Source organism: Natator depressus, chromosome 2, assembly GCF_965152275.1.
Source record: "Natator depressus isolate rNatDep1 chromosome 2, rNatDep2.hap1, whole genome shotgun sequence".
Lineage (NCBI taxonomy): Eukaryota > Metazoa > Chordata > Testudines > Cheloniidae > Natator > Natator depressus.
The window spans coordinates 261,502,882-261,529,596 of record NC_134235.1 but is presented as its reverse complement, the minus strand read 5'-3'; the positions used below and the strand labels follow the sequence as shown (position 1 = coordinate 261,529,596).

Sequence of the window (26,715 nt, the reverse complement as noted above, 5' to 3'; positions counted from 1 at the left end):
CGTCATCCATGCAGCTCCACTTCCCCCGACGCCACTGCCCGGTTCTTTCTTCATGCCGGTGCTGGCTCCCCAGTGCCGACAGCCCTGCTGTGAGAACAGGAGAGAGCTGCCCGAATTGCCTTTGGCTTGGGGAGAAAAAAAGGCCTAGTCCAGCAGAATTCAGCCAAACTTTATTCTCCATTGTGCAAGAGAAACAGGGAGAGGGATGAGGGCAAGGATGGCTCCCTACATCCCCAGGAGATCTGAAAGCAGCTGGAGAGGTTCAGGGCAGCAGGAGCTGCAGAGGAGAAGGCTGTGATGCCCGTAGCTGTGACACTGCTCCGGGTGGCAGAGACCAGGTCTACATGAGCAGAGGGGGCAGAAGAGTGCGGAGAAATGTGCTCAGCTCAGTTTCACAGAGGGTTTTAGCCACAAGAAGTTTCCTGCTAGAGTAAACCAATGTGGTCTAGTGGTTAGAGCACAGGGCTGGGATCCAGGAGACCCAAGTTCGATTCCCGCCACTGCGTGACCAAGTCCTTTCACTTTTCCTGCCCCCGCTTGGGGAGAGCCAGGCTCCTCTGGGCCCAGCCCAGGGGAAACACTGCACAAGGGCTGAGTATCATCATCAGCTCCCAGACCTCCCCTCAGCTCCTCTCTCGCACAGAGGCATCTGGGCGCAGGCTGGGGGCCGGCCCTGGCTCAGCACTGTGAGTTCGCTGGTGGTCTTTGAGGGACTCCTTGCAGCGGAAGCTCCTCCCGCACTCCCCGCACCGGAAGGGCCGCTCGCCGGTGTGGACGCGCTGGTGCTTGAGCAGGTTCTGCTTGCGGATGAAGCTCTTCCCGCAGGCGGCGCACCGGAAGGGCCGCTCGCCGGTGTGGACGCGCTGGTGGTACTGCAGGTGCTCCTTGCGGCCGTAGCTCTTCCCGCACTCGGGGCACTGGAAGGGCCGCTCGCCGGTGTGCAGCCGCTGGTGGTTCTGGAGGTGCTCCTTGCGGCTGTAGCTCTTGCCGCACTGGGCGCAGGGGTAGGGCCGCTCGCCGGTGTGGACGCGGGCGTGGTAGGTGAGCCGGGAGCGGTGGAGGAAGCTCTGCCCACACTGGCCGCACTGGTGGGGCTTGGCCTTGCCGTGGGTTCTCAGGTGGATAATCAGGTTCTGCTGCTGCTTGACGTTCTGGCCGCCCTCGCTGCGGGCATAGGGCCTCTGCCCGCTGCGCGTGGGCTGGGGGAAGCTCCTTTCGCACTGGACTGGCTCATCTGCCGGGGAGCAGGCCTGGGATTTCGCGGCACTCGAGACAAAGGGCCTCTCTCCTGCCCGCGCGACGTAAGGGGCAGCCGTATCTCGGCTCTCGCAGGGAACTCTGCCCCACCCAGGGCCCGATCCTGCCCCTGCGGAGGGCAACGGAGATTCTGACCCTGGGAGCAGGACTGGCTGCTCAGAGGATTTACTGAGCGCAGCTCCGCACTGATCCTCCACCACGTGGGCATCCCAGGGATCTCTCTGCTCAGGACTCCAGAAAACCCGCCTTTCCGACATCATCCGGTGCTGCTCACGGTGGGGGGGATGCTCCTCAAGACACTGCGCCTCCGTTTTGGTCACGGTCCCACCTGGAACACAGAGAGAATCCAGCCACCTTTGTGCCAGGAAAACGAGCCCTGGCTCGGCTCCAGCCGAGATCAGGTCCCCACTGTACCTGGCATGGTCCAAACACATGATAAGAGACATCCCTGCTCTGAAGAGCTCCGGTACTATGCTGCTAAGGGCCATCTGAGAATCCACCTAGACAGACAGAATCTAAACTGACCCGTGCGGGATGGGGAGAAAGGTCTGATCGTTATCCTGAGCGCTGCCTTCTCTCATTAGCTAGAGTTTGTGAAGCCTGTTAAGAGCTATGGGCCAAAAGGCCACATTCAAACTATCACTCACTGGTGCTCAAAGCCATCAATGTTTCTTTTTCCCTGGAGTCCTGCCGGCTCCCAACACAGGCCTCTTCCCCTTCTTCTGTCCGGGCCACAGCTCCCGCGGGGGAAACTAGAGATTCTGTTGGCAGGAGAGAGAACAACATTATGAAGTGTCCCATGGAGATCAGAAAAGCAGCTCCCGAAACAGGGCTCCGCCCAGTGGCGTTCTCTCTGGGGGGTGGGCTAATTGGACACACCTGAGGATCCGGAGCCAAAGGAAACCGGGGTGGGCTTGAGACCTGCTGAAAGGTCACAATGGCAGGTTTAGCAGCTGTGACTGGTGGGAAGCCGTGTGTGATGATCCATTGTGGGGAGGGCTTGCATGTAAAGCACTGGCGCCTTGCGGGGGTGCTGCTGTACAGGGATCAGGAAGCTGCTACGGGACGCAGTGAGACTCTGGAGCAATTCGACAGCAACCGTCTTTTCTACCTACGGCTCCGCCACAGTTCGAGGGGCGGCGGCTGAGCGGCTAAGGTGCTCCACTGCAAGCCCGAAGGTCGTGGGTTTGCGCCTTGCTCAGGCCACCTCGCCCTGCTGCAAACCGCGTCCCTGGTTGGCTTAGGGCAGTCCCAGGCAGCTGCACGGGATGCTGACCACAGCGCTTCTTCGCGTACTGTTGGCTACGAAACCAACATGCCGTAACTGCCTCAGCCCCGTGAGCCGCTGGCTTGTGGGGACAGACTTCACCTGTGGCCCCAAGCACCTCCCAACCTTTCCTGTATTTATCCTCCCACAGGGGCAGCCCTGTTAGCCTCATTACGCAGATGGGGAACCGTGGCACAGCGTGATTCTCACAGGCAGGGAATGAACTCAGATCTCTGGAGTTACAGACGGACCACTGCACCGGCCTTCCTCTCTCCTCCTTATATAGGAGTTTAAGAGGATTTGGTTAGGTCTGTTTTTCTTTCCAACTCCAGCTACCGTAGGTGGATTACTGACCTGTCCCGAGTCCCGTGGGGATCTCTCTCTCTGCTATGTCCCCCCGGTCCCTGACACATGGCTCTTCCGTCCAGGACAGGAGGTAACGTTTGGAAATAGCACCATCTGGAAAAGGACATCAGAAGCGGTTACATTTCACCATCAGTCACTGGGTCCCTGCCACGTTACGAGGACTTGGAACCAAGAACCTGTCATTGCCAGAGGCCAAAGAACTCTACTGAGGAGACACAATGACTGAGCCAGTGAGGACTAGGGTAGGGACAAGATGCACCAGAAGGACCCAACAGGAGAACATGGGCGCAGGCCCAGCACAGACCAGATCAGAGCAAGGTCATACACACATCAGCCAGTCAGGTCCATGGAGACTCTGGACCACCTCTTGGGCACTGGGGGGACGGGAGATTGGTGGTAACCCCTTCCCCTGCAGCATGCATCTCGGGTAGCCAGCTGTAGCAGGGGCTTCCTCTCTGTGCGTGCAGAGGCCAGCACGAGGGACCACTGAAGTCCTATGGATTCAGTGGGCCGTGCAGGTGAGGCGGCTCCTAACTGGAGATTACAGAGTGTTTGCTCGCACCCGCCAGGCTAACAAATAAGGAAACGATAGAGTTCGGGGGCGGCCAGCTTGTGGGGAAGGGAGCAGCAGTTTAAGGGCATGTTGCTGTGTCAATACCCAGTTCTTGGTTAGCATGGTCTCCCCGCACACGTCCAAGGACTCTAATAACACCCCTGCTGATCAGCACAACCCGACAGGGCCAGAACCACCCACTTCCACGTGCCAGGTTCTGATGTGCTTCTGCCTGGCAGCAGGTTTGTTTGGCCCGTAGCGGCCCTAGCTCCGGTGATCCCAGCGGGCAGCTCGTGGGGACCGAGTGGGGGGCTGTGCTAGCGTGGCGCGCGTCAGACGAGCCCAAGCCCGCGGATGCCAGTGGCGCTCTCACCGCCCCCAACGTGGGCAGAAGCAAACCCGCGAGGAGGGAGTTTCCAGTAGGTTCCGATGGAGAAAAAGGGGCCGGATCCTCATGTACATTAGAAGCCCTGCCGCCGCTCCGGTGGCATAAAGGAGCTTGGGAAGCGGATGGAGCTATCACGGCCCTTTTATGCTAGCAGAGCTTTAGTGCAAACGAGAATCCGGGCAGGGTGCACCGGCCCTGGTGGGCCACCATCAGCGTGAAAGCCCAGAAGGCAGCGCATTGCTGCGCGCATGACAATGGACTCCCCTAGGATTTCATGGGGCTGGCCAGCTGCGTAGGGGTAGCCGTAGGAACGATCCAACACCAAGAACAGCCCAACACAACTTTATTTTGCATTGCATCTGCCATATAAAACTACACCGCCAAACACTTGACAGAGTTTAACTGCACGCTTATGAAATTAAAATGTAAAAACAACGGGGGCGGGGACACAGCGCAACGGGCGAGAAAGAATCAATCTACATCCAGAGGGAGGAGAAATGTGGGGAGAGGCGGTTCTGGGGGCAGGAGCTGCAGAGAAGAAGGCTCTCACACAATCTTGCCGCTGTGGGTGTGGAGCGGGAGAAAGGAAGCGGGTTCTAGAGAAGAGACCCAGGAGTGAGGCCATGGGGGGGGGGGGTAGAACCAGAGCGGGACGTTAGTGGGGACTCGGGGGGACGGGAAGGGACGTGGCTGTTCTCTGGGTGTGGGAGAAGGCGGGGAGCAGCATTCGGCGCATGCACCAGCCTTTCCGGCTCTCTCTGCAGGTTGCGTGGAAGGGGCTCGTCCAGGGGATGGGAGATGGGTATGAAAAACGTGCTGGGGGTCCCTCCGAGGACGTGCCAGACACCCCGGCTGCCTCGCGCCCCGCGGACGTATTTGGTAAAAGCTTTGTTTCTGGCACGGTTTTTCACTTCGCTGCCTTGGATTTAACTCGTGGTCGGTTACGACCCAGTCCCGAGCTGCCATGTGGTCTAGTCCACGGAGTCCCAGGATCTAATCCCCAGTGCCCAGGGCCTGCGGGAGCCCAGGCGGGGGCCCCAGCTCCGCGCCATGAACCCGCTGGTGGTCTTTGAGGGACTCCTTGTAGCGGAAGCTCCTCCCGCACTCCCCGCACTGGTAGGGCCGCTCCCCGGTGTGGATGCGCTGGTGCTTGAGCAGGTTCTGCTTGCGGATGAAGCTCTTCCCGCAGGCGGCGCACTGGAAGGGCCGCTCGCCGGTGTGCAGCCGCTGGTGGTTCTGGAGGTGCTCCTTGCGGCTGTAGCACTTCCCGCACTCCTCGCACTTGTAGGGCCGCTCACCGCGGTGGATCATCTGGTGCCGCACCAGCCCCGAGTGGCAGTTGAAGCTCTTGCCGCACTCCCCGCAGGCGTAGGGCCGCTCCTTGGCGTGGCTCCGCTGGTGGATCTTCAGGCTCTTCTTCACGCTGAAGCTCTTCCCGCACTCGGCGCAGCCGTGCGGCCGCTCCTCCCCCAGCGCGCCGGCTCCCCGCGGGATCAAGGTGCCCGGTAACTCGCCGAAGCTGCCGTCCGAGCGGAAGGATTTACTCAGTCTGTTCTCGCCGGGGTCGGCTTGCTGCGTCACCGAGCCACGCTGGCTCCCGTAGGCCGGGGCCTGGTAGAGCGGCTCCCCAGAGCCCCCCAGGAGCCCCAGCTCTTCCGGGCCTGCCTGGCGGTGACGCTGCTCCTCCGACTTCACCATGAGCCCGTCGCCTGCCGGAAGAAAGAAAGAGAATCTCATCCCTGGCTCTTTGGGGGGAAAAGGCCCCGATCCACAGCACGGTCCCACGGAGCCGAGGGTCTCAGTGGCCTGGGCTAGGATGAACCTGGGATGGAGACCAGCGGTGAGAAGGGTTTGAGCTCTCTCGGTTACATCCAGCTGCTTGAAGAAGACCAGCCCCAGCCCCGGGAGAGAGGGTCAGTATCTGGCCCAGGGGTGGATTTCATCCAGAGAGAATTGGGTCACCGCCACCCAAAGCACTCTCTGGTCCCAACCACATAGGAAACAGGGCTTTGCAGATCATTCCCGACAGTCCTCACAGGGCCTGGGTCAGGGCAGCAGGACAAAAATCCCCATTTGTTTTAATGTGTCATAACAGTACTTTCCCCCCATCACGTCTCCTAACTGAGGAGCACAAAAAATTCAGCAAACATTAACCACTTCACCTCCAGCTAGATGAGCTAACAGTCCCTACTGGCCTCAATCTCTGAGCACCCCAGGAGAGCTGGGTCCCAGCTCCTAACACCTACTGTATGCTCCCTCCCGACTTCCTGCCCGAAGGAGAGGCTGGGGGTAGGGAGAGAACCCAGGAGTCCCAACTCCCTCCCTCCAGACCATCTTTTGTCCCAGTTCTACTCTATTCTAGGCAGGTCCTTACACCATCCTCATCGCCACAGTATCTGAGCGCCTTCCAGTCACACTTTAAGCGGCGTGACGACCCTCCGTCACATGGTGATCAGACAGTGGAGCGCTAATAAAGGTTTCTGGCTTGGGAAAAGATTGATTGTGCCCATTTTCCACTCTAAACATATTATTAAGATCTCAGCCGAACAGGCACCGGGCTGGCACTCAGGAGATGTGGGTTTCATCTCCAGCTCTGTCACATCCACCTTGGCCAAGGCATTCGTCTCTCCGAGACTCAGTTCCTCATCTGTACAATGGGGTTCTCTCTGTCTGGTCTATGGAGCTCGTGAGCTCTCGTGGCAGGGCTGTCTCTCGTTACGTGGCCGTGCAGAGCCCAGCACAATCTCAGTTAAAGAGTCTAGGTGCCACCAAAACCCAAAGGAGCGCTCATCGCTGGAAACACCCAGCCAGACACTCAGCTACGAAAACCAAACAAACCCAAAGTCGTACTTTCACAGCTGAGCACGTTAACCAGTTGCAGGCTAAAGCCAAAACTTCCCAGATGGGTGCCTACTCCTAGCTAGGAGCAGCCGTCACCCAAAGTCTGGGCACACATGGAGTTGAACAGGTGCTGGGGGAATGTACCACGAGACTCCAAGGTCCCTGGCCAACGGCAGAGGTATTTGAAACAGGGGTTATTCCGGGTGGCAGACGCGGAAATGAAAAAGCATTTAATCGCTTCTCAACAGCTATAATCACTGAGGCTCTAACCACCTGCGCACACGCAACCCTGCCCTGGGACTAAACAACAGGGGAAGTTCCCCACTAGGCCTCATGCAGGCGCTCTGCGCAGGGATCAGCTCCGGCCCATCTCGGATAGTGCATAGGAGAGGAAGGCAGCATCTAAGTTCCCTCTAAGCTGCACGGCCGCGCAGCTGCCTACTAAACCCGGGCAGGGGCTCAGGGCTGTGGCGGGGAGAGGCGCCCCTCTCTGCCAGCCCCAGCGCAGACCTGCCCCAGACTTGCCGCCGCCAGGGGAGAGGAGCCCCTCCCCCGGCCTGGCCCAGGACCACCGGAGCTGCCGGGGAGAGGAGCCCCTCCCTCGGCCCAGCTCAGCTCTGCCGGAGCGAGGCGCCTTTCCCCCAGCCCCGAGCTGCTGTGGTGAGAGAGGGCTGGGAGAAGTGGGTCCTCTCTCCCCACCACAGCCCCAGGACAGCATGCACCCCAAGGGACCACTGTGATCATCTAGACCTGCCCACAAATAAACCCTAGAGCAGATTGTTTTTTGAAAAACATCCCATCTTGATTTAAAAGTGGTCAGTGCTGGAGAACCCACCACAACCCCTGGTAAAACATTCCCATGGTTAACGACCCTCACTGTTAGAAACTGCACCTTGTTGCCAGTCTGGACTTGTCTAGTTTCAGTTTCCAGCCATTGGGTTGTGTTAGACCTGCTGTCTCTGCTAGCCTGGATATTGGTTCTCCATGGAGGTACTTACAGACTGTCATCAACTCACCCCTGCACCTCCTCTTTGTCGAGCTAAACCCACTGAGCTCCTTGAGTCGGTCACTGTACTAGGTCCGGCTCCACCAGCAAACCCTCTCGTAGCGTCCTTTCGCCAGGAATGCGGATACCCGCTCCCCAAATGAAATGAGTTATGCCAGCAAAGAGACTTTTTGCTGGGATAACTGTGTCTACACTGGGGCTTTTGATGGCACAGGGGTGTGCGTGTGAGATTTTTCACACTTCTCACCAACACAGCTATGCCTGCCGAACATTCAGGCGTAGACCCAGCCTGATGCTGCTTCAGCCACAGCCAGCTGAAGATTCTGCGGACGAAGGAAGGAAGAGGGAAGCTGCCCAGATCTAGACCAATCAAGAAGCTTCTGCAGGAATCACTTGGAGGAAGATTCTTTGGCCATCTTTATACACGAGATCAGACGACACGATCACACTAGTCCCTTCCAGCCTTAAAAATCTACGAACTGGTGTCTGCCACGAAGACAGGACAAACCTTCCCAACTGCAGGAGTGCTCCCAAGGGGCAGCTGGACTGCTGATTTTTGCGCATTAGCCCCTGGTTTTGGCTTCTTTTAAGCCATTGCTCACCTGGGCCAGGGCCAGTGAGGATTTCTCTTTCGGCCAGCTCCCACGAATCCCGGACACAGGGCTCTTCCTCTTGCTTAATCCAGGATAAAAAGTCCTGGGCAGAAATCAGAGCGTCTGCACCTGAGGGAGAAAATGAAAACACACTGCTTTCTAATACCCACAGAACACTCTGCTCTCAAGTGGATGGCCGGTCTCTGTGTTGGGGGGAGCCAGAAGGGATGCAGACAGGTGCACGAGGCCATTCAGACCTGTCCTGTGCCCTGGAGGTCAGATTGCTCACAAAAAGGAGGGATTAGAATCAGAAGAAGCTAGGACGAAATGGAGGCCTCCCCTCCTTCCCCCCCCCCCCCTCCAAAATCAGAGGCTGCTAAATTTGGGCCTCAAGTGACTTGCCCAAGGTCGTACAACAAGTCAGTGGCAGGACAAGACCCATGAAATGGACGAGCAAAGCTACAGAACCAGCAGAGTTCTGAGAGGAAGCTGTGCTCAATTTCCTGCTCTTTCTCACACTCGCTATTTGCAAGTTGTTTGCATCGATTAGTCACCTGCGCAGGGGTCCGTGGGGATTCCTCTCTCCTCCGAGAACTGCTGCTCCCCAGCAAAAGGCCCCTCCTCTTGTTTGATCCGGGACAGAATGTCGGGCGTTGACATCAGGGATTCTGTTCGAGGGATAGAGAATTAGAAGAGGTTCGTGTATCGGCCATTGAACCCTTCGCACCCATCTCAAAGCAATGCCGCTTCCGCGCTCCGGAAGGGGCATGTTCTGAATCGACACGAACGTGTTAGCAAGGCTCTTGGCTGAGGGGTGAATACGGTACACAGCATATCGTCATGCTATGCGTGGAAGTGACATCACTGGACCTGCTGAGGTGCTTTAGAAATAATAATTCATTAAGCTCCGAAATCTCCCTGTGAGGTAGTTAAGTATTAAGCATTGATCACTTCCACAGGTGGGGAAACTGAGGCACAGAGCAGTATGCCTATACTTTCCAATAGGGACCTAACTTTAAACTAACTCATTATCCAGGTGCTGAGCATCCAGAACTTAATTTGAAGTCAATGGGAGCTCCAGGTGATCAGCATCCCTGAAAAATCACACACGAGGGGTCTCAAGTTGGGCACTAAAAAATGGGGACCCCCAAAATCAGAGGCCACTTTTGAAAATCTGAGCTTAAGTGACTTGTCCAATATCCCACAACAAGTCAGTGACAAAATTAGGAACAGAACCCAGGAGTCCTCACTCTAAGCCTCAATGCTCACCAGCTAGAAATCACTGCTTTCCCATTACGGAAGAGCTCACATAGCGGGTCGAACCAATGGTCCATCTAGCCCAGCATCCTGCCTCCAACAGTGGCCAGTACCAGAGCTTCAGGGGCAGTGAATAGAACAAGGCAATCAAGGAATGATCCACCTGTCTTCCACTCTCAACTTCTGACAGCCAGAAGTTTAGGGACACCCAGATCATAAGTTGCGTCCCTGACCCTCCTGGCTAATGGCCATTGACAGACCTGTCCTACATGAACGTATCCAGCTCTTTTTTGAACCCAGTTATACTTTTGGCCTTCACAACTTCCCCTGGCGAAGTGGAGCAGGAGTTATGCCTTAAGAGAAGTTGTCTAGAGCCCACGGTACAGCCATCATCAGAGATAAGGAGCGAGCAGTGACAGGCTGAGGAGCGTAGCCAAGTAAAAGGGTACACCAACGGGAAGGTGTCCTGAATGGTTAAAAGACCAAAAAGAGCCGAAGAAGTCAGGACTGGAGGAAAACCATGAGCGACACCAACAGGCCTTGAACGGGACACAGACACATCAGCTGCAATTTGCATTCCACTCCCTGCCTCTGAGTGCTCGAATCTCATTCCTCACCTGTGCAGGGCTCTGGAGGGATTTCTCTCTCCTTTAAGTTCTGCTGATCTTGGACACGTGGCTCTTCCCCTCGTTCAATCCGGGGCTCGGGGTCCGCTTTGGAACGGGTACGGTCTGTTCACAGAAAAGATACCAGGGGAACCCAATGTTTCATTTTACAGCATGCGATTGTTAGAGACCTTTCATTTATTTAAAGCCAACCCCATTTCGTCACTGGAGGGGACGGGGGGAACTTTGCAGCAAAAGCTATTGACAAAGACCCTGTGGGAAGGTAAAGCATTCAGGGGAAGGTGGGCTGTGCTCTAAATTCGAAGATCTCCGTATGGAGAGGAGCTCACAGAGTACAAATGGTAAACCACTCACCTATTCATAAAACTACAGAAGCTCAAACCAGTCCAAGGCAGGGCAAGCAACACCCGCCTGTAACTCTACTCACCTGGCTCCGCATTAACAAAGTGGATTTTTCACTAGTGCCATGCAGAGCCATGCTGAATATGCACAAGTAAAGATCAGTATTGGGGCAATTTTAGCCCTGATGTCAGCAAGCATGACTCCAGAGACAACAAACCCTGGAGACGGATGGATTGGACCCATGACAGGGCAGGTGAGTCTCTCCCATTAAATGGGAGTGGAGTGTGGATTGGAGGTCTAATTGCTAACCTTTGGGAGAGTCTAGCCACCGCCCCGGCTGAAATGAAAAGGCCTTGCGCTCTGCCTGGAGCTGGGGCTGTCTCCAGCACATCACAGATCACACACACCGTCCGGTAAGCAATGAAAACGCATGTTTACCCAGCGAGCTCAAAGATTCATAGTTCTCCTTCACCAGGTTATTGTACAGCTCCTTCTGCCAGTCTTCCAAATTCTTCCACTCCTCCGCAGAGAAATAGACAGCCACATCGACAAACGTCACCGGCATCTGCAATCACAAGCGTGTGGGAGGTCAGCAGAACTGGCCTGCATTAGGCAGGAGGTCAGACCAGACAATCGCAATGGGCCCTAAAAATCTACGTGTGTAAGCTGGGAGTCTCAGTCCAACGCCCAGGGAACAGTGTCCACATAGCCAAAGTCAGCATCCCTTTTGGTGCCAGTTGACACCTTTGTTGGCAATCTCAACAAACAGGCCAAAGACCAAATGGGCCATGAGGGCTGAACTGCTCTAGTTCAATGGTTCTTCCAGGAGAGGGTTGCGGTGAGACAGCGGAGGGAAGCTCGGAGCGCTGCCCGCTCCTCTCAGACACAGGAAGACTTCGGTCTCCAGTGCCACCAAGCCAACACCTTCCCCCAACGTCAATGTCACGCAAAGATTCACAGGAAAGAAAGCGGAGTTACACTGACCCACCGTATTATCCAGCATTACCGCTCCTCCTCATTCCAAGCAATTCCACAGCAGTAGACACACGGACCTACACATCATGGAGATATTACAGAACATTTCAGCACATGCTTCTCAGCACTAGCTGGGATATCGTTACCTTGGGGACCTCCCCTTTAGTGCCTGGGGGGAGTCTCAGGACCCAGAAGTTCCTGTTCTTCAGCAGGTTCTCCACATTCTCCAGCCTCCTCTGCAGCAGCCCATACTCCTGGATCAGAGTTCCCAGCACGGCCCACTTACTCTCCAGCTGGTTATTGAACTCCATTGCTGTTTTTTCACAGTCTATTAATTTCTTCTCGGCCGTCCCAGATCTCCCCTCCAGGCTCAGCAGGCGCGTGGCCAGCAGATCGATCTTCCGCTCCATGGCCTGCACTGTGGCCACCACAGTCCAGAGAGAGGCCTCTGCAGTGTGCAGCTGTGCTTCTCTCATGTGAGCGCGCTCGGGGACAAGGGGCGGCTGCAAAGGCAGCAGATGTTGCGCCTCGACGTTCCATTCCTGAATCTGTTTGCAGGGAGAGAAATCGACAACGGCTGAAGTCGTGTTTATTCAGTGGCAAAACGCTAAAGGATCAGGGAGGATGCGGATCAGGATCCAAACATCCCAGTGTTTATCTGAACCTCACTGGCTGGGATTTGGCCTGGGTCTCTCAGGAACTCAAGCTCTCGTCTGTGAATTCCAGTGCATCCTGTTGCCAGCCAATCTAGAAATGCAAGGCCATACTTCCCCACTTCACTACTTGGGCTTCCAACCCCAACTGGAAAGAAAGTGCAAAGACTGGCAAATATCCACTGGCCAAAAGGAAAAGAGGCAAACTAGGTCAGTTCTTATTGTAGCGAATTCCTCCTCCCACAACAACATTCTAACCTGCAGAGGAATGTCCAGCCAGGCCAGGCCAGCCCAGGGAAGCCTGGGGAGAAGAGAACGTGATAGATGAGAAGCACGGCCCAGGGAGGAAGGGAGCATGTGCAGGGGACACAACAGAAATTAGCTTCAGTCACAACAAACAAAGCACACAGCACTTGAGTGGCATCCAAACAAAACACCTCCCTGATGTTACATTGAGCACAAGACAGTGCGCGGGTGACAGTTATTTCAGTGGAGCCTATCTAGGTATTTATACCATGTTCATCAGTGGGATAGCTGGAATAGTCATTTGCTCCCACTAACACCAGTTAGGACCTGATCCAAAGCCCACTGAAACCAATGGGAGTCTTTCCACTCATTGTTATCACAGCAGGAGTTAGGAAGCCTAACCGAGGATCAAGGCTCCGTAGTGGTAGATGCTGCACAGAAAAATGACAGAGACTTTGCTCCAGAGAGCTCACAATCTACAGGTCAGAGACAGGACACAACAGATGACTAATCAAATGAGGAGGGTGCAGGTTGGGAGGATGAGGGCAACACAGAGCAAAAGAGTTTAGCAGAAAAGTAGAAGCCATAGTCTATGGACTCTACCTGGCTTTGGGCAGACCTTTCAGGGCCAGCAGGAATGAACGGCCAATTTTCCATCATGGCAAATGGTGAAGAGGGAGGTGCCCCACGGATCTGCACTAGGATCAGTGACTAAGATATTTACTAACTGGGAAGAAGGGGGCAAAGGTCTGACGATGGCAAAAGTAATTCAAGTTAGTCAGGACTAAAGAAGACTCAAGAGGGACGTTTCCAGCCTAGGCGGATGGGCGGCACAAGGGCAGACGAAATTCCTTGTTGACAGACACAATGTAACCCACTCTGGAGGATGTATTTTGAGCTTCCCGGGCATGCTGTGTGAAATCCAAACTTCAGTCTATCAAATCAACATGTAGCTGTGATCAAAAAAAGCAAAGACAATGTCAGATGCACGAGGAGCAGGACAGAAAACTATACTGAGCAGATTATTGTTCTAGTGGGCTGAGAATTTTTCAACAAACTTTTTCCCCGACTGGAAAATGCTGATTTGTCTAACCTGAAATTTTTCACAGAAATGGATCCGTTTTGAGGAAACTTTTGTCAGGAAGGTTTCCCGGGTCTAGGATGGAATTGCTGGTCAAAACCAGAGAACATCTCACCCCAATGGTTAGAACAGGGATTTGAACTGGGGTCTCTGACATCCCACCACTGGGCTATTGGCTATTCTAGAGGGAATCTCTCATTCATGTTTTTTCACAGAAATTTTCAAAAGGTCCCCGTTTCCTTCTGATGCAGAATGAAAATAAATTTTGAAACCTCAAATTTTTTTTGCAAAATTGAATTTGTGTTTTCCACCAGCTCTAGTTTTCACACCATCATACAACTCAATGGGATGCCCTTGGCTGGACTCTTGGGATCAGTTCTGGTCACTCTTTCTCAGAGAAAATAAGCAGAGTAGAAGAGGATTAGAGATGGACAACAAACGATTAGAGGCCTGAAAAAGACTTCCTTAGAGATTGAAAAGCTTGGGGATGCTTAGTATAGACAGAGCAGGAGACGATACAGGTCTACAGAATACCGAATGGTCTAGAAACAGTGCGTCAGAAACCCCTCTTCACCTTCTCTCGGAGCATAAGAACAAGGGAACGGTCAATTAAAGTGAAAACTAAATTACTTTAAGCAAACAAAATTGTGTAAGTCGGTGGAACTCACTGCCACAACATATGTTTGAAGCCAAGAGCTCAATGAGGATGAAGAAAGGCCTGGACATTCCCATGAATCATAAAAGCCTCCCAAGAAGGGCTCGTGCTTCAGGGAATGAGCCAACCGGGCAAGAGTCTGGAGCGCTGTTGATTCCCCAGCTCAGCTGAAAACAACTTTCCTGCCCCAGTGAAGCCCAGGTGTCCCTTTCCCAGTCCTGACCTGCGGCTGCACCATCCGGCCCAGAAGTCCCCAGCTAGCCTGAATCCAAATGTTCAAATCCCGGCAGGGGCAAGGCAGTCCCCCCACGCCCGCTGTTCCGCGTGGACAATAAGGCGGCCAGGGCACTTCCAACGCCGAAAGGCCTCACCCCACTGCCCCTGCTCAGGCCGACCCACGCTGCTGCGGCCTCCGCGGATGTCCTGCCCCCCAGAGGGGGCTGCCTCTCGGCGGGGCGCTTTGGGATCGCCCAGGAGGGCCGGGACGAGGGAAATGACCCTCTCAGACAGCCCTCGGCGGGCGATGCGGCGGGGGGCGACTCGCAGCCCCCCCCGGGCCGGCCCGTGCTGCCAGGAGCCGCGAGCCCCCGGGCGGGCTCCGCGGCACGAGCCGGGCCAAGCCCCGCTCCCGGCTCAGCCCGCGGGCCGGGCCCGGCCCCAGCGCGGCGCTCCCTTACCTGGGCGGGGGCCCACTCGGCCATGGCCCCGCGCTGGGTGGCTCTGGGGGGAAGCGGCCGGGCCGGGGCTCGCTAGGGGCGTGGGCCGGGTCCCGCGGCCATGCTGGGGAGGGAGCGGCCCGAGTGCAGCCTGGGAGGGAGCCGCCGCCGCCGCCGCCGCCTCGTTGGTCCTGCAAAGAGCGCGGGCGGCCGGCGCGCCAGGGGCGGCGAGCTCCGAGCAGTGCCGCCTACCGGGCGCGGGCGCGGGCGCAGCGAGCTCCGAGCCCGCCGCCGCCCCCGGGCCCGGTCCATGCGCAGGAGCCGGGGTGAGGGGCCGTGCCGGGCCAGCGCCCTGCGGGGGCTCCGGCCGCCGCCCCGGCCTCACCCAGCGCCGCTCTCCCGGGAGCGGCCCCGCCGCACGGCCCCGAGCCCGCCCGCCTTCCCTGCGGCCAGCGCCCCCGCCTTTAGCCCCAGCCCGGGCTGCTCTTCCGCCCGCCCCGGCTCCCGCCGTCCTCCGCACTCCCCCTCGCCCCTGGAGACGGGGGGTCCCCAGCCCCTGGGGCTGCAGGGAAGCGCCCGGAGAAAGGCTCGGCAAGGAGAAGGTAAAGAAATAGAGCCACGAATGACTGACGTTTGGGGGCCCAGCCTTGATCCCGCGCCGCTCAGTGCTCGAGGGCAGGCAGCTCTTCGCGGGGTCAGAGCCTCAGGGTGCAGCTACGCTGCCAGCAGATGCCCCAGGCTGGCCCATGTCAGCCGGCGTGGGCTGGGGGGCTATAAAATTGGGCTCTGGGACCCCCCAGCCCTCGCCCAGGTGACTACACTGCCATTTTACAGCCTCACCAGCCCCTTGTATTGCAGTGTAGACATACCTTTGGAGAGCCAGCATCAACCATTTATTCAAACGCACTTGCGTGACCACGAGGGCACCGGTCCAGGGATTCTAGCAATCCCCAGCTCCTGTTACAAACGGTCTGGACTGAGTCTCTGACCCCTTTGGCACTTCGGGAATAACCCACTGCTCTGTCACCTATTCTATTTCACTGTTGCAGCCCTAAGCCACCATATCGGAGGGGGGGATGCTGCCCATTCTCGCAGCGGAGCTTTCGGAGGAAAGCAGGAGCAGTCAAATCACTGGCCGCAGGTGCTAGGATACCCTGAGGTTGAGGATGGTATAAATCCCTAGCCAGAGGAGAGAGCCGTGCCTCAGTTTCCTGCTCTGTGCAGAATAGTGGTGTGTAGCTAGTGGCCCTGATTCAACACTCTCTCACAGGCTATGCTGGTGTAGTCACACTGGTGTGACAGAGAGACCCAGGGCCAGCATTTGCAGCAGAAGAAAGTCTCCGTTCCATGAAAATGGTGGGAGGGGGAATCCTGGCTTTTTCACTGACTTACTTAGGCCAGTCACAGCATCTCCATGCTTCAGTTTCCCATCTGTAAAATGATAATGACACTGAGCCACCTACCTTCCAGGAGTGATCCAAGGATGAATTAGCTTAGCATCTGTACAGTGCTTTAAATATGTGAAGAGCTATATGAAAACTGATGACCTGATCCCCTTCTCTTATACCAGTGTCAGTCAGGGGTAATGCCACTGGCCTAAGACCCACAAGATAAGAATCAAATCCTCACTAGAACTGTCAGTGTGCTCAGCCCTCCGGGGATGGATCATTTTACTACTTAGTTGCTCTAGAGCAGTGGCTCTCAATCTTTCCAGACTACTGTATCCCTTTCAGAAGTCTGATTTCGCCTTGTGTACCCCAAGTTTCACCTCACTTAAAAACCTACTTGCTTACAAAATCAGACAAAAAACAAAAACAAAAGTGTCACAGCACATTACTGAAAAATTGCTGACTTTCTTATTTTTACCATATAATTATAAAATAAATAAACTGGAATATAAATATTGTACTTACATTTCAGTGTATAGTATATAGAGCAGTATAAACAAGCCATTGTCTGTATGAAGTTTTAGTTTGTCCTGACTTCACTAGTGCTTTTTATGTAACCTGTTGTAAAACCAGGCAAATCTCTTGTTAGTGGAGAGCACCTCCACTAACAAACTAACCCTCACAGCAGGCCAGGAACTAATCCTCATTTTAACCACTGGGAAACAGAGAGAGCGAGAGAGATGTGATTTGCCCAAAGTCACAGAGGGAACGAGTCCGCACTAGGACAGGAATTCCCTGCCCCCAGTCCTGTGCTCTGACCTCACCTATCAAAGCGGAGTAGGGCCCCTCACTACTCAGATACAGCAAAGGAAAAATAATCATGACAGAACTTGAGAACCAAGAGCACCATCTAGAGGCTGCAGACCCAAATGCTGGAACAGAACTGCTTTGCCAAAAATAATTTTTATTAAGGTGAAAGAACATTATTAGAAAACTATTTTTTAAACACATACATACAGGTAATGTTATCATTCTAGATCACACACATACCGTACACGTTAAGCCATATGGTAACAACACACCACTTTTTAAACCAGAGATAAAGGAAGATACTGTTTTTACAAAGAGATGACCAGAACTGCTGGCCCCGGAGCAGGGAGCATGTTCTCCAGCAGTCACGTTAGTAGGAACAGCAGAATCCCGGAGTTTGTAGGGATGGGGCTTTTACCTGCCAAGATCTGTACTCAGGCTGTATTGCAGGAGAAACCCCAAAATTACTTGCAAATTACACCATTTTGCCAGTTACACCCATTTGCTAACCACTGACTGCTAGCATCTTCTTATTTCTCACAAGCAACTCATGGGATCACCAGGCCTCGAACATACAACTTACACTGCCATTTACTCATTCATTTGGCCCCACTCATTCTGTCAGTGCCTCAATTTCTCTTCCCTTCAGCGTGTCTTCCTCATGCCCCACAGCTGTTTCCCTCACACCACTGCATGGTTATCTTTAGGGATGTGGCTTTCATGCTATGGCCCCCAATTCTAACCTCAGATACTGGGGGTGCAACTATAAACATAAAGCAACAGGAGTTTTTTTCTTGTATCAAAAAAGCAGACTGGCAGCCCACATTCCCTTGGCCGATACTTGCTCTGCACAAACAGCCTGCGGGTAAGATTGCTCTTGCTTTTTGGTTTAGAGACGCGGCCGCGCTCCCTCACACCCACGCAGCTGGTGCTCTTCGTCAGGCCATATGGCTGTGACAGGCGGGAGCGCACACAGGTTCTCATGGGCTGTGCAATTTCCCCTGGGGCGTAGCGACAGACAGGTGCTTGGGGCTTGCCCATTTCCTGTTGCGTTACCGTGTTGCTGTTCTCAATGTCTATTCACTGGGCTGCCATCAGCACCAGTGTTTATTCTCACCCCATGGTGCCCATCTTCAATACCTGCCTGGAGTTGGGCGCAACCTGCGGGTGACCCAGCTCGGTGCCATGAACCCTGGCGTGATCCTTCAGGGACTCCTTGCAGCGGAAGCTCCTCCCGCACTCCCCGCACTGGTAGGGGCGCTCTCCAGTGTGGATGCGCTGGTGCTTCAGGAGGTGATGTTTCTGGATGAAACTCTTCCCGCAAGCAGAGCACTGGAAGGGCCGCTCCCCAGTGTGGATACGCCCGTGGTTCTGGAGGTGCTCCTTGCGGCTGTAGCTTTTGCCGCACTCGGTGCATTTGTAGGGCCGCTCCCCGGTGTGGACCAGCTGGTGCCGGACCAGGTAGGACTGGCAGATGAAGTGGATACCGCACTCGGAGCACTGGTAGGGCCGCTCCTGGGCGTGGCTCCGCTGGTGGACGGCGAGGCTTTTCTTCAGGCCGAAGCTCTTGCCGCACTGGAGGCAGGAGTAGGGCTGCTCACCGGTGTGAACTCGGTAATGCACAGCCAGCTTGGAGGGTTCGGCAAAGCGCTTGGCACACTGGGCGCAGGCGTAGGGCCGCTCCCCCGAGTGGATGCGGCTGTGGTAGTTGAGCCGCGACTGGTGGATGAAGCTCTTGTCGCACTGGCTGCACGGGTAGGGGCGCTCCCCGGTGTGGATGCGCTGGTGCAGCAGGAAGTGCTCCTTGCGGCTGAAGCGGCGGCCGCACTGGGCACACGGGTAGGGGCGCTCCCCGGTGTGGGTGCGCTGGTGCACCGTCAGGTTGAAGTACCTGCGGAAGCTCTTCCCGCACTGGCTGCAGATGAAGGGCCGCTCCTCCGTGTGGGTCCTCTGGTGCTGGATGTAGTGCTCCTTGCGGCCAAAGGTCTTGGCGCACTGGGTGCAGGCGTAGGGGCGCTCGCCCGTGTGGGTGCGGCGGTGGCTGCTGAGTTTGGACTGCTGGGCAAAGGTCTTGCCGCACTGGGCGCAGGCATAGGGCTGCTCCCCGGTGTGGGTGCGCTGGTGGGACAGCAGGGTGTCTTTCCGGGTGAAGCTCTTGCCACACTGCAGGCAATGAAAGGGCCTCTCTGTGGGCGGGCTGAGTTGGGGGACAGCAGTGCCCTGGGGCTCAGCGATTTCATTCCAGCCACCCCTGCATTCGCTGGGCTGCCCCAGGTCGTTCCTCAGCTGCATCACCGGGCCAGGCAGACTCTCACAGGGTGCTCCCCGCTCAGGAGCCTGCACCTCGCTCTCTCTGGATGTCCCCAGTTGCACCCCATGTGGCTCTGGGCTGTCGTGGCCCTCCCTGACAGTCCCCTCCTCCGTTTTGATCACAAGCCCATCACCTGCTGCAACAAAATAGAACAGAATCCAGCACGGTTCCCCCCCCCACCCCATTTCATCTACTTGGGCCATAAGAAACCACTGGGAATGTAGTCGCTTAATACATGTGATCATGTCCCCTGTGCTGGGCATAGCAAATACAAGAGCTTCCTAATTCCTGACAGCTAATGAAGTTACTCCAGGGGCTTGGGCTGGCAGCTGTACCAATGCCGCCATGACCTGCTGGCCCTAACCCGAACGTGTGCTGAATTACCCAAACAGCCAGATTCACAGGGGCAGCTGATACACTACAGTGACAGTTTCAATTTTCCCCTTCTCCAGTCCCGAGCCCAGCACTGATCTATAACCCCACCTGGATCAGGGGCTAAGGCACAGGGCTGACATTTTGGAGTGGAAGAGACCCCAGTCTTCTGATCACTGACTCTGCGTGACCTCGGGCAAGTCGCTTTTGTGCTTCAGTCTCCCAGTCTGTAAAACGGGAACAATGGCATTTCCCCACCTTTTCCAAGTCCCTATGGATAAAAAAAGTGATGTGGAAGTGCTAAATATTTCCATCCCCTCCTGTTCGGTGCGATACCCACAAGAGATTTGCTGGACTCTCTCATTTAACTTCTCTCCCAGTTTACAGAGGCTGTTACTCTAGAACTCACACATGGTGGGATCTGCAGGGATTTCTCGGTCTTCCAATTGTTGCTGATCTCTGCTGCACGACCCCTCCTCTAGTTTAACCTGGGATAAAACGTCAGGTGTCGGAACTGGAGAGTCTGTTCACGTAAACAGAGTTATTTTATTGCTGTAACACCTAGCAGCCCAGTCACAGCCCAAGCCCCCATCCTGCTAGGTTCTGTGCAAACACAGATTTGTATAGAATTTACTCATGCAATTATAATGCTTCACAGAATCATAGGACTGGAAGGGACCTCAAGAGGTCATCTAGTCCAGTCCCCTGCACTCATGGCAGGACTAAGTATTTTCTAGACCATCCCTGACAGCGGTTTGTCCAACCTGCTCTTAAAAATCTCCAATGACAGAGATTCCACAACCTCCCTGGGCAATTTATTCCAACGCTTAACCACCCTGACAGGAAGTTTTTCCCAGTGTCCAACCTAAACCACCCTTGCTGCAATTTAAGCCCATTGCTTCTTGTCCTATCCTCAGAGGTTAATGAGAACAATTCTTCTCCCTCCTCCTTGTAACAACCTTTTACGTACTTAAAAACTATTCTCATGTCCCCCGTCTTCTCTTCTCCAGACTAAAAGTAATACTTGCATATTATTTTTCATGCAGAAAGCTCAAAATACTGTACCAAGATGGGTACACATTAGTATCCCCTCTCATACACATCCGCTTTGAAGGCACTAGGAGGTTGACCTGGCTTGCCTCAGGCCACAAAGCAAGGCAGTGGTGTACCAGGAAGAGAATTCCAGACTCCCAATTCCCAGTCCTGAATCTGATCCACTAAGCCACAGAAACCACTGAACACTTCATAACAGATTTCAAAATCAACTGCAAACCATGGGATGCTTTGGTATCAGGTATATTCCTTCAGCTTTGGAAACATTTTTAGTCATGCCTTTTTGGCCAAGTTAATTATCACACTCTTCTTCTATCACACTCATTCCTGTGAGCTCATATGAGAGGCAATGGCTTAGCATCAGATTTGAAACACCAAAACACTCTGGAACCGCAGGTTCAAATCCCAGGAGAGTCAACTGAGCTCTTAATCCTTCTCAGGTAGAGAAATGGAGTCTCATGCTATCTTTACAACGTACGGGGGTGAGGGCTAGGGAAGGTATTTCAGAGAAGACCTTAAAAATAGAGGTGCTCTCCGGAGATGATAGGAGCTCAGACACATTCCTCAGGAGTACTCATCCTTAGCCAAAGTACCCTCTCCCTACTACTTCTGTACAGCATGCAACGTGGTCGCTATGGCCTTCCATCCCAGAGGTGGCTGCATTTCAGTGGAGCTGTGCACATGTAGTTTGTGATGGCTGTTGGATGAAAGGCCCTTTATAAATGTAAGATACTGTTGTTTACACAGAGGAGAAACATTGCTTTGTGTTTTAAATTGTCTATGAGAAATTAAAACTGGATCTCAGACCTTTGCTGGGGTGAGGCATGCGCTGAATGGACATGGGCACAGACATTAAGAAGGCTCCAGATGGGACAAAGGGAAACTTTAGGGTCCAGATGTGTGGAATGCCCAGAATGCTGAGAACACAGAGGGTTAGATTCAGAGTCAGCTGGGAATGAGATCGGTGGAGATTCCAAGAGTGACAGCTCTCGCAGGCAAGGACAACAGAAATCCATGGGCAAGGGGATTGTGTCGGAAACCATGGAACAATAGGAGCTACCAAAGGGTTTACTCGATTTTTAGCTAAGTAACTAAAGTGAATAAACAGGACAAATGGGGAGTCCTGGGCTGTCAATCTAGCCTCTTCCAGGAGCATTGAAACCACATCATACATATAAAAAGAAAGTTTAAGTGGAAAGTCGGATACCAGGTAAGCACACAGATACCAGTGAGGGGCACTGTGCAAGATCCTAGAGAGAGTTTAGTCCTTCATCTGGTAAGTTTACACAGGTTAAAGAAAGCAAACTGTTAGCTAGTGATCTTTTAATCTGAAGATATAATTAGTCATTTGACACAGCACATAGCAGCTTCACTCCACTGTCCGTTTCAGATCTATTACTCACCAGTGCTGGGATCCGCAGGGGTTCTTCTCTCCTCCAGAACTTCCTGCACCCTGACACCTGGTTCTTCCTCCTGATCAGTCGGTGATAGGATGTCAGGTTTGGAGATGGTACAGTCTGTTCATGGAAAGAGACATTAAAAGAGAAAGTGTCTGATTAATATTTGCTAGGCACCTGGCAGAAATTTTAAAAAAAATCTAAATCAAGCCCCACAGCGTCTGTTTCTCACCAGAAGGAAGAGAGCAACCTGAACAGATTCTAATGTTAACTAAGACCATACAAGAAAGTACATTAAAGCATTGGTGGGAGCAGGGTTGTAATTCCTAGAAGAGATGCAGGGGTTCCCAGAAATGATGCAATTTGAAGACTTCTTCACTGCACCAATATAATCCCCTTGTCCATTGACAAACCTGTGGAAACGCCAGAGTCTATTTCAAAGACAAGGCCAGGCCAAGGAAGGGATATGGGGAGAGGAAAGACATAGAATGGTTTATATAATTGCATGTTTCTGAGCCAGCAGAAATTAAAATATAATTTTGGTTTATTGCTAGTTAATTACTATATTGGGGAAAAACAGCTCCCTTGACTCATAACACAATCTCCTCTTAAACCTGTGGGCGTGTGCACACGTGTGTAGGGTTTTAAGTGGTATTAGTAATAAATATGGAACATTATGTTAAACTGCTAGAGGCTACCACTGTTCCCTTGATAACCTATGCAGCTTTGATTCAAGAAAACACCCTTTCAAGGCAGCGACGGCACGTACACCCTGCACGCAGACTAGCCCAGGGTTTTCTACGCGGGGGCGAAGCACGTGCATAAATAAATGCAACCTTCAAATAAACAAACAGGACGAGAGCTGAAGGTATCAGAGCCAGGGCTGTGTGTGTTCCAGGCTCCTTTCAAATGGAGGATGGGTGGAACTGACCACCGAGCAAAGGCTCTGTGGGACCTATATGTTCATTCATAGAATCATAGAAGGTTAGGGTTGGAAGGGACCTCAGGAGGTCATCTAGTCCAACCCCCTGCTTGAAGCAGGACCAATCCCCAATTTTTGCCCCAGATCCCTAAATGGCCCCCTCAAGGATTGAACTCACAACCCTGGGTTTAGCAGGCCAATGCTCAAACCACTGAGCCATCCCTCCCCCCCCCCCCCCCGAAACCAAAGGAGCTGTCACCTCCTAACTATTTATTTATGTGGCTCGCCAAGGGGAAAAACGAGGAAGAACTAGCTGAGGTGCTGTCCCCATCTTTCTTTCATACCCTAGGCTCCGGTTAGGCCTAAGCTTTAGTCAGTGAACCTGGCAACCTGACACTTTGCTTAGCTCACAGCTTCTCATCAATATGTGAAATCTGATCTTTACCCAAGGAGATCAAAGAGTCATAGCTGTCTTTCATCAAGTTCTTGTAAAGCTCCTTCTGCCATTCTTCTAAATTCTCCCACTCCTCCCTGGAGAAGTGGACTGAGATGTCTTCAAACATAACCGGGACCTGAAATCACAAGCATTACACGCACAGCACTTTCTGCTGCCATCCTATCTGCACACACCTTGCTTTTTATCTTATATTAAAAGACGGCTGGCCAGGCACCAACAGTGACCAACACCCAGCACGTCCCACCAGCTGTTTGGTTATATACATGAAATGTGTTGGGTTAGTTCCTCTCAGACAGGCAGCCACATCACAAATGGCACGAACTGGTACCCATGGTGGTATTCTTGCCAGAGAAGACCAGGAATGGACAAGGAGAGGGAATTTACTCTTTGATCCCTACAAGTGAGGATTAATGGGAAGGAGCATGGACTAGTGGTAAGTTAGCAGGCTTGGAAACTAACCTCAGCTCTGATACCGACATGCAGTCTCATAAGAACGTAAAAACGGCCATACTGGGTCAGACCAATGGTCCATCTAGCCCACTATCCTGTCTTCCGACAGTGGCCAATGCCAGGTGTTTCAGAGGGAATGAACAGACCAGGTAATCATCAAGTGATCCATCCCATCTCCCTTGACCATCCTGTGCCTCTGTATCCCCATACGTACAATGGGGATAATCATAGAATATCAGGGTTGGAAGGGACCTCAGGAGGTCATCTAGTCCAACCCCCTGCTCAAAGCAGGACCAATAATGCTGCTTCCCCAGCACTTTAATGTGCTTACAACCCAGCTGAAAGGTGCTATACACATGTAAAGGAAACTTCTCCTTCTAGGCTACCTCTTTCTGCTGCTCATGACAGGTTACACCTGATTTAAACTGTGCCCAACTGGAGACCAGACTGGAAAGCTAGATAAAGATGCCTTGGTCTAAAACAAACTGCGGCATTTATATATCTGCCCACAATTACCCAGTTCTCTCTCACCATTCAGTGGAGGAGCTATGGCACTGCTCCCCCGCAACAGGCCCACTATTTCAGTATCTATTGGATACATTCATGGGTCCATCAACGGCTATTAGCCAAGATGATCATGGATGCAACACCATGCTCTGGAAGTCCCTAGCTTCTGACTGCTAGAAGCTGGGACTGGATGACAGGGGATGGATCACTCAGTAAAATGCCCTGTGCTGTTCACTCCCTCTGAAGCATCTGGCACCAGCCGCTTGTTGGAAGACAGGATACCGGGCCAGAAGGACCATTGGTCTGACTCAGCGTGGCCATTCTTATGTTCTCTGCTGGATGCTTTGTGGCTTGCTCTGTCTGAGGCCCAGCAAATGGCAAAGTGGGAAGCCCAGCTGACTGGCAGTAAGTATGCAGCCAGATTGGAAAAGCATTTTGGAGACTATGAGAGTAAGGGCAGAGAACGATAAACCTGGTTCGTCAATCAAACACTAGGCAGGTGTTTACCTCACCCAATCACGCTCCTAAATCAGACTGTTCCAGGGTGGTGCAGAGATCACGGGAATATTAAAGATCCTGTCAAACGGTGATCATAGAATATCAGGGTTGGAAGGGACCTCAGGAGGTCATCTAGTCCAACCCCCTGCTCAAAGCAGGACCAATCCCCAACTAAATCATCCCAGCCAGGGCTTTGTCAAGCCTGACTTGATCCAGCACCAAGCTTTACTTCTGCTCCTCATTGCGAGCTGGGATATTTGCACTCGGGGCCTAAATACCTTTGAGCATCTGGGCCTCAGATACTACAGTGACGAGGCCACGGAGGTCCCTAGACAGTTACCTTGGGGACTTCTCCCTTAGCACCTGGGGGGAGCCTCAGGATCCAGAAGTTCCTGTTCTTCAGCAGGTTCTCCATGTTCTCCAGCCTCCTCTGCAGCAGCCCATACTCCTGGATCAGAGTTCCCAGCGCGGCCCACTTACTCTCCAGCTGGTTCCCAAACTCCGCCACTGTCTTCTCACAGTCTATTAGTTTCTTCTCGGACATCCCCGTTCTCCCCTCCAGACTCAGTAACCGTGCGGCCTGAGAGTCCACCTTCCTCTCCGCGGCTTGGAGGGCAGCCAGGACAGGGAGGGAAATCTCTGCCCTTTGCAGCTGTCCCTCTCCTCGGGGGGTCCCTCCGGAAGCGGGCAGGGGCCGCCCCGGGCAGGGGGCGGCCGGAGCCTGTTCAGGACAAGACACCAAGCTGAGGTTGGGGGGCACATGACCAGCTAACAGGTCAGAGGCACGGAGAAACGGGGGGCGACCATTCCCCAGCTCTGACCCAGGAGAAAGGGGCTTCAAAAGGCAGCGCAGCGGGGCAAAGCCTGGGGCTCACACGCACCTGCTCCACCCGAAGGCGAGGGAGGGAAGCTCGGGCCGGAGGAGGATCCTGAGGCAGCAGGAGGAAAACAACCCACGGGGGCGATGCCAGCTGCCGCGGGGCTCACAACCCCACCGGCCCCGGGGCGGGGTCTCGCTTTCACCCCGCAGCGAGCCCGGAGCCCCCTGCACGGCCCCCAGGGGCTGCTACCAACCCCAGAGACCGCGCAGATCCCCGGGCCGCGCTCCCCGGGCCGGGCGGGGAGAAGCTCCCGGGGCCCGAGGCTCCCCCGCCCGCCGGGCCCTCACCTGGGCAGCGGCCCGCTCGGCCATGGCCCCCCCGGGCAGGGCTGCTCCCGCGGGCCCGGCCCGGCCGAGCCCCGCTCCCGCTGCGGGCTGGGCAGAGTCCCGGCGCCGCCTCGCCACGGGCCGGCCCCGCTGCCGGGCGGAGCAGAGCGAGCGCGGCCCGCAGGGAGCCGCGGCCTGGCTGCCGGGAGGGGCCGGGAGCGGCGGGGCGGGGCCGGCGGGGAGCGGGGCGGCAGCGGCCCCTGGCGGCGGGAATCGCCTCCCTTTCCCCGCCCTCACCGGGCGAGAGAACAGGCTCCTCCCCTGGGGGACCCGCCCATCCCCGTGTCCTCGGGCAGCTGGGGAAGCGGAGGGGGGGGGGCAGGCACCTGCCCCTATTCCACCGCCCACCAGTGGGACAAAGCGCCGCGCGCCCGCCCGCCGCGAGCCCGGCCACGGGCCCAGCTCAGGGGACCCCGAGCTCCCTCCCCAGGTGCCTTGGCCGGGGCAGGGGATTCCAGCCGCTTGCAAATTGTCCCCCAGGAACCCAGCTCTGGGACCAGAACAAAACAGGGACTGGTGCTTGGGCTACTGGGCCTGCTGGAAAACCCACGGGGGGTGACCAGAGAAGGGGTGAAGATATT

At 54.6% G+C, this 26,715-nt stretch overlaps 1 protein-coding gene across 1 annotated transcript; it reads right to left on the bottom strand.

Moving 5' to 3' along the window:
- Nucleotides 1-226: 226 nt before the first annotated feature.
- LOC141981941 (uncharacterized) lies at nucleotides 227-25,997 on the bottom strand. Its single transcript, XM_074943557.1, has 10 exons — nucleotides 25,809-25,997; nucleotides 25,268-25,648; nucleotides 23,461-23,587; nucleotides 22,100-22,213; nucleotides 20,053-20,166; nucleotides 18,214-19,407; nucleotides 4,827-5,285; nucleotides 2,879-2,983; nucleotides 1,905-2,018; nucleotides 227-1,585 (listed from the first exon to the last, which is right to left on the bottom strand). Exons 2-10 carry the CDS (start codon nucleotides 25,469-25,471, stop codon nucleotides 624-626), a joined length of 3,393 nt encoding a protein of 1,130 aa, XP_074799658.1. The 5' UTR covers nucleotides 25,472-25,648; nucleotides 25,809-25,997; the 3' UTR covers nucleotides 227-623.
- Nucleotides 25,998-26,715: the final 718 nt, after the last annotated feature.

What these genes read in the sequence shown, in the direction of transcription:
- LOC141981941 (XM_074943557.1), bottom strand. Translation starts at nt 25,471, where the DNA reads ATGTCCGAGAAGAAACTAATAGACTGTGAGAAGACAGTGGCGGAGTTT. An exon ending in CCCTGCGGATCCCAGCACTG is followed by an intron (nt 20,167 to 22,099) that starts GTGAGTAATAGA and finishes TTACGTGAACAG; the next exon opens with ACTCTCCAGTTCCGACACCT. An exon ending in CCCCACGGGACTCGGGACAG is followed by an intron (nt 2,019 to 2,878) that starts GTCAGTAATCCA and finishes TCCTGCCAACAG; the next exon opens with AATCTCTAGTTTCCCCCGCG.